The sequence below is a fragment of the Labeo rohita genome, chromosome 12 (genome assembly GCF_022985175.1).
Source record: "Labeo rohita strain BAU-BD-2019 chromosome 12, IGBB_LRoh.1.0, whole genome shotgun sequence".
NCBI classification, from domain to species: Eukaryota; Metazoa; Chordata; class Actinopteri; order Cypriniformes; family Cyprinidae; genus Labeo; species Labeo rohita.
The window spans coordinates 17,762,825-17,770,546 of record NC_066880.1 but is presented as its reverse complement, the minus strand read 5'-3'; the positions used below and the strand labels follow the sequence as shown (position 1 = coordinate 17,770,546).

General features: G+C 39.4%; 1 protein-coding gene across 1 annotated transcript; it reads right to left on the bottom strand.

Annotated features, from left to right (window-relative positions):
• Positions 1-115: 115 nt before the first annotated feature.
• On the bottom strand, positions 116-6,261 carry josd1 (Josephin domain containing 1). Its single transcript, XM_051125046.1, has 5 exons — positions 6,093-6,261; positions 4,987-5,676; positions 4,765-4,893; positions 1,653-1,847; positions 116-1,561 (listed from the first exon to the last, which is right to left on the bottom strand). The coding sequence occupies exons 2-5, from the start codon at positions 5,268-5,270 to the stop codon at positions 1,462-1,464; spliced, it is 708 nt and encodes a 235-aa protein (XP_050981003.1). The 5' UTR covers positions 5,271-5,676; positions 6,093-6,261; the 3' UTR covers positions 116-1,461.
• Positions 6,262-7,722: the final 1,461 nt, after the last annotated feature.

Sequence of the window (7,722 nt, the reverse complement as noted above, 5' to 3'; positions counted from 1 at the left end):
GAATTAAATTTGGTATGTCCCTCACATAGATGATAATATTTGGTGGTCCTTAGCATCTAAAAGAATGAAAAACCCTGGTGACATGAACAAGATAGAAAAGCAGCACCACACCGTATACATACAAAGACATTTTTAATGATGTCACAGCACATTTTACATCATACATAAAGTGCCATCATAAGCATTTTATTTGAATGGAAAACAATGGCATGAGCACATGTTGTCCCCGTCCCCCTGAAAAAAGGGTTGTGGGGATTTAGATTGTCATGGCAAAGGAATCTAGTCATCTCTACAGTATTACAAAGCACCCTGTGTATGGACATGTGGAATGTTCCTTTTAAGTTGTAGTATCTGATTCGAGTGTCTATAATCTATTTGAAGTGTTTTACATAATATGTTAAAGATCGGTGTTTAATAAGTGAATCAAGTCAGATCTGAAGATAACCTGAGATGCGTTATTAGACTTCCCTTTGTGTAATCTGCTCCCTGTAAACAGTTTAAGGCCATGTTAACCCAACATCAATCAACAAAAAAATTTCAGTGACCTCAGCCTAACTCTACAAAGTACATATAACTGTTTCGAGTAACAACACAGTTTTTGGCAGCTGAACTTTTTTTTTTTTTTTTTAAACCACCAACACTCACCGTTTTCCTACATGTAGTCTAGGATTCATCAAGTCTAACCTTAACTGTTTAACAAGAAAGTGTGTCAAGAGCAACCATTTAAGGAAAGAGATTAACAAGTGACCGTTTTGGTAACATATGTTATTGGAAACCAACACAAAACATCCAATTACTGTGGTGCCATGCTGTACTGTGATACACAGGAAACATCTCATCTGTCACTATGCCATTAAATATGTAGGAAACGGTTAAGCAGGGGCTACTGGTGTTCCTTCTCTAAATCTTCAAGTACATGCACTAAATAAGTACATCTGCACCCCTGTTAAACAAAATCCAGTTGGTCAAACAAATACCTTTTTTGGTGACCTGTGGCGGACAGTTCAGACGATCACATGGATGCACGGGAAATCACATGGAAAGTGTTGAGGATGACAGGTGATGCACAAGGAGAACACATCACTAACAATTCCATAACCTCTCACTTTCATGTCAGAAAACAGTACAAAGTAAAAGAAATAATCAATGTATAAAAAAATGCATCAGAATCCCAAATACCAAACGAAATTCTCTGCGTAGTGTTTAGTTGTCTCGTGATATCCCTGTGTGTGTTCTTTGCTGCTTCAGTCTCCATGGCAAGAGTCCAGCGGTGTGTTTGTGTGTGTGTAAACAAAGTCTGAGCAGTGTGCTTTCATGACTAGTTGAGTGCAACTCCATTTGCTCTTTAAATGGGTCCCTGATTGAACCTCACATTCCCCTCCTGAGCATGAACTTGAGAAACCTCCAAAACAAAAAACAAACAAACAATATACAAAAGGAAAAAGGGATCCAAAACATTCATCAGTTATCAGACCTCCACGTCTGGTGGACTTCCACCTCCTCTGGCACAACCAGTAGAAGTTCACAGTTCTTCCCCCGAAGCTGGTGACGCAGGAACTTCCTGTGAAATCATCAGAACGATAGCTAGAGTAAAAAAAAGAGCTTGGCATTGAAACCGACTGGTACTTTTCACTTATGCATTTCACACTTACCTCAGTTCATCAGCTGTTCCGATAGCATGAGGACTGCGCAGTTTGGAGTCCAAGTTATAGTAGACTCCTCCCACTTCTCGAACTCCAATCCAGTGTTGCCGCTTAAGGGGCAATCGCAGCGGCCCCCAGCGCAGATTGGATGGCACATTCAAGATGAATCCAGTGACGTTCGGCAGTGCAATGCTGCCGACATCCCTATAGAGCATAATGAGCACATAGGACCCAAATTTGTCATGTACTAAATAAAACAAAACATGTTCAAATACACCTCTTCTATGCTAAGCATGTCATTTCTTGGGCAAACTCCACCCAAAAATTTAAATTCTGTCATCATTTACTCACCCTCACCAAACTTGTATGACTTTCTTCTATAAACATAAAAGAAGATATTTTGCAGAATGTTGCCAACCAAACAATTTCAGTTCCCGCTGACTTTGATTGTATTTATTATAGAGTGCGTCATGAATCGGCCATATTGGCAGCACTAAATGTAAAAAATGCCACTAAACCGAGTGGAACTCGCAAATTTAGCTAATTTATGCTGCTGAAAATGGTCAATTATTATCATGTTTTGGTCTGTACTAATCGGTTGGACCAGGAAAAACATTTGGAGTACTACAGACTGCCAAAAGTTACAACAAATCAAGGAGAAGAGTGCAAAAAACTGACTGAACCAGGATTTCCAGGGCAAGAATCTTGACAACATTGCTGTTTGTTTTTATTTCCAGTCAGCTTGGTAAAATATTAGGCTAACATAATACTAATTAATACTACTCATAAGTATCTTTACCACCTATTTGCTTTAGTTTGTTAAAATATTGTGTCCTTTCCTGCTTACTAAACCCTTCTCTTGTTTTTCCCATGAGTGTGGGTGCAGTAATTTGTACATTTTTTGTGTCTGGCTTCCGGTCTCATCCACTTCCAGCTATTTTTAGCTGCACAAAAAGCTCATTTTGCTGCTTGACATTGCAAACTGCTGTGTCTTACCATATTATTTTATTGTATTATGTTAATTATGGTGTGTAGTATCAACTGTTTTACCGTTTACTGCACTTCGATATTCTTCTCGTTATTTCCCTATGGTGGATTATGAATCGGACATCTAAGACATCACCAGAAAACAGCTTACTTCCACATTGAAGAATAAGGTGGATATGATTTAGCAGCTTCCACCCATTTTTTCAGTGGTTTAGACAGCACAAATGAGCAGAAAAACGTATTCAGAAGAAAATTAACCGTGCAAATCAATGGGTTGTTTACATCCAAGGATCTCCAATATGGCAGCGTATCCGGGTAACTGACCAAACCATGATGTAAGTACAATGGAAGTGAATGCGACCCAAAACTGTTTGGTTACCAATAACATTGAAAATATCTTCATTTGAGTTCTGCAGATAAAAGAAATGCATACAGATCTGGAACGACCTGTATACACTTTATTTCGGGGTGAACTATGCTTGTATCTTCCTATATTTTTGTATTCATAAATGAGTGATACTGTCTTGGTATCATAATAATAATAATAATTAAAAATTCTTATTTAAAAAAAATTCTAAGTAGTAGATGTAAAAGGAGTTAGATGTTGAAAAAAAAATGGTTTCTTTATCAGCAGAAGTGTTTTACTGCTATAACATCTTAAAAACATTCAGTCTGCTGAAGTCAAGTCATGTGGTGCATAAAACAGGAAATTATATCATAGTGAGGAACGTGGCAGATCCTCATGACTGTTTGTAAAGGTCAATACGTTTCTTAAAATAACAAATAAGTTGACCTTTTATGACAAGGCAGGTTAGTTCAGGCTATAAAATATAATTTGATGCGACCAAAAACGTAATTATAATAATTAATCCTTCATATTTCAAAAAACTAATCTTTAGGAAAAAACAACGTATTAAACTTACCACTAATTCAAAATTCACAATACTATTTTTCATATTTCTGTGTTTATTATAGCTTACATATCCAGTTTGTTTGTTTGTTTTTTTTTTATTCATGTACCCATGTAATGTTTAATCAGAAACACAAACTTCCTTTCTCTGCAGCTGCAGCAACTTGCAAACGACAAGGATCAAATAATCCAATCAATTTCCAGTTTTCCTTTCCTACAGTTTGCTGTTTTACTTGGCTATACATTATAATACAGAAAAAAAACTGTGATTTCTGTTTCATGCTGACTTTAAGATACAGTGGTGGCTGAAATTATTAGAACACTAGTATTTTCACCAGCTAAAAAATGGTTAAGTCAGTTATTTCTAGCTTTTGCTGTAGTGTGTCAGTAGGAAATATCAGTTTACATTTCCAAACATTCATTGTCATTAATTGTAATAAATTTAATAGATTTTTGTTTGCACAAGCAGTCTGACAACAGCCAGTGCTCCACGTAGAGATCAGGGCTGCGTTTCCCAAAAGCATCGTAAGCCTAAGTACATCATAGACCCATTGAAACCAATGGAGCTACGGCTATCAACTTAGGCTTTGGTTTTGGGAAACGCTGTCCTGATCTCATCATCATGACATGAAGAAACAGAACAAACTGAGACAGCCTAAACCCAGAAGAACTGCGGCAACGTCTACAAGATGCTTCAACTCGCGCAAAATCTGCTTTAAAAGCAAAGGATGGTCACACCAAATATTGATTTAATTTAGTTAACAGAAGTTAACTGATAAAGAAATTTATGACAGCATCCTCATTTTACAGCATTTTTACACTTATAAACTTAATACTGTAGCTTTGCAGGTAGGTTTCTTGAAGCATCTTGGAGATGTTGCCACAGTTCTTCTGGATTTAGGCTGTCTCAGTTTGTTTTGTTTCTTCATGTCATTCCTCTGTGTGGAGCACTGGCTGTTGTCACTACTTGTGCAAACAAAAATCTCACTGGATTATTACAATTAATGGCTTGGAAATGTAAACGGATATTTCCTACTGACACTACAGCAAAAGATAGAAATAACTGACTTAAAGCCATTTTTTAGCTAGTGAAAATACTAGTGTTCTAATAATTTTGGCCACCACTGTATGTACATGTTTCAAAACCATGTGAAACAAGATTTTGCTGCATGTTTTAAACCACATTTCTGACGGCTTTGAAACTACAACAGCGTAATAAAGTACCTTCTCTTGTCCCACCAAACAGCCTCAAACCCACGAGTCTGCAACGCAGCCATGATGACGTTCACATCATAGTTGCCATTTCCCAGCATGTTTTTCTTGTGGGGTGTGACCAAAGTGCTAGGGGACAGCCTGAAAAAGAAAGAGGAAGCAGAAGTGTGGCTAAAAAAAAATCCAAAATTAGATCACTTCAAGAACAATACTGTACATAATCTTAGCACTGACCTCTGGTAGATGTCCTGAAGTGCATCGCGGCTGAATGCCGCTCCGTCCTGGAAGACATTGTTTAGGGCGTGCAGAGCGCACAGCTCTCTATGCTGTTTTTCGTGATAAATGGCGGGAGGTTGCGACGAGGCGGGGGGCGTTCCAGCGTTCGGCCTATCCTCCAGCTCGGACCCACGTCCGCCGACGGCTTCTCCTTTCTGCTTGCTGACCTTCCATGGCATACAGCCCAGCTCCTGAAAACCCCCGACCCCCCTCCCCTTACCAGAACATGGAGTACTCCCCATTCCTGCTGCTATGTCACCACTATCATCTCCACAGCAACCTCTCAGCTGCTTGGGATGAGTGGCAAGGGGAGGGGAGGTGGCTACTGGAGTGAAAGGTGAGCCAGTGCACCTTGCAGGGAATCAGTGAAAAGAACTAAAACGCAAGTGGAAACCGACGTGTCTTCTCAGAAGCGGATTCGACTGTGTCCTCTTTCTGTGTTCTTCATGTTGTTATTGCACAAAGACTTGCCAAGCACCATAGTAACCACTAGGGCAGAGCAGTTCTTTCCATTTTGGCTGACATCAGGGTGGAAAAGACTTACAGCATGACTTGTACAGCTGACTTGGACTAAATGGGTCAGCAGTGCAGGACCCTGGCAATTGCCATGGTAGACGACCACCGTGAGAACTGCAGAGATAACCTTGGCTTTAGAGTCAGAAGGAAACACAACAAGAGAGTGATTATAAATCAGCTATTAACAGCAACAGCTGCAATACCTAACATTAATTAGCGTTTAACCGAGTGGCAAGTCTAAACACGAACCCTTTTGACACCTAGAAGGCGTCAAGTTGTGCCCAGGATGACTGCATTGGGAATGGCTGTACAAAACTTCCTGCCAGCTGACTGGATGGGTGTTTATGACTTATTCACGGAGAGAAACGATACTTAACACTTCGTACATAAGTTTAACAAGACATCTTAAGACATGACATATTTCTGTTTGGGCTTCTGAACTACTGCGTTCAGACCAATTTGACACTCCGGCTACGTGCTACTCGTTTGATAGCAACGGATAAAACGACACCTTTCAAAATGTCAGTGTAGTCCTTCCTAGCACTTACCTCTGTCCACATACGATATGTTACAGTCTGGGCTGCTTTCGTTCCTCTAACTTTCCGTTTTCGCGTCCACTCCTTGAGTTGTTTATTCCTTTGTCTCTTGTACTTTTTCCTTGCAGCTCTCTGGCTCAACGTGAGCATGCGCAAAACGTCATTGGCTTTCCGCTGGCTTGCGTCACGAGCAGGTTGCATCCCATGGGACTGTCATACACGTCTCGGTCGCCCACATGCCCCACATTAGGAAATTAATAAGAGACTTCCTATTTTTTTTGGAGAGGTTAATTTTCCTAATTTTCCCCCTCTGATTAAATATTTTCGGATTGTGTAGGGTGTATAAACAGCCCTCTAGCTCTGTGCTTTATTGGTTTAGCTGAAAATAAAATCCAGACATCTACATTTAGATCTGCTGTAATTTCTAACATCTGTGGCAAATGAGTAGTCATCCTTCTGTTTGTTTTCTTTTCGTGCTAATGAGAAAACAAATGACAATGCCTTATTGCTTCATGCCAGGTGTTCTAGAAACCCACAAACTAGTAAACTGTTGTATAACAAAATAATAAGTATCAGATATTTTCTCATGCCTGGGCTGGAGATGGAAACTATTTTCCCCCCTCACTATTTCTACACTGATTCTAAAGTAAAATCAGTGGAATGGATTGAGAGAGTATTAAACAAACTAGTTTCTAAACCCTATGTTTACTAAACATACATGCAAGAATGGATTTGTAGAATTACAATGCCTTGCGAAAGTATTCATACCCCTTCATTTTTTCCATGTTTTAAGTTGCTGCCTTATGTTAAACTGCTTTAAATTAATTTAAATCTACACTCCATAATGGCAAAGCAAAGAAAACAGATTTTAACATCTTTGCTGATTTATTAAAACTAAAAAACTTAAATGATTCCATTGCATAAGTATTCATACCATTATCTGGGACAGTTCAAATTTAGCTCAGGAGCATTCATATTGTTTGTAGATGTTACTACACATTGAGTGAAGCTAACCTGTGGCAACCTGTCTTAATAAAAGGTCTAGTGGCTAAAAAAATGCATATCAGAGCAAAAACCAAGCTCTGAGGTCCAAACACTTCGGGTAGAGCTCTGAAACAGGATAGCATCAAGCCACAGATTTCGGGAAGAGTTCAGAAAATGCTCTGCTGCATTAAAGGTTCACAGAAGAATGTAGCCTCCAATATCCATAATGAAAGTTTAAAACAACCAGGACTCTTTCTAGAGCTGGCCTCCTGGCCAAACTGAACATCTGATGGAGAAGGGCTTTGGTTAGAGTGGTGACCAAGAACCTGATGGCCACTCTAGTTGAGCTCCATGATCGTATCATATCATGCAAACATCACTGCACCAATCTGGGCTTTATGGCAGTGTGGCCAAACTCAATCTAATTCTCAGTGAAGACGCATGAAAACCCCCTTGGAATTAGCAAAAAAGCACCTAAACCACTTTCAGATTGTGAGAAACAAGATTCTCTGTTTTGATGAACCTCAGTTCCAAGCATCATGTATGAAGGAAACCAGGAACTGCTTATCACATGAAGAGTACTATTCCAACAGTAAAGTGTGGTGGTAGCAGCCTCATGCTGTGGCAGGGGTTGAATGACTCGTCAAAGTAGAAGAAA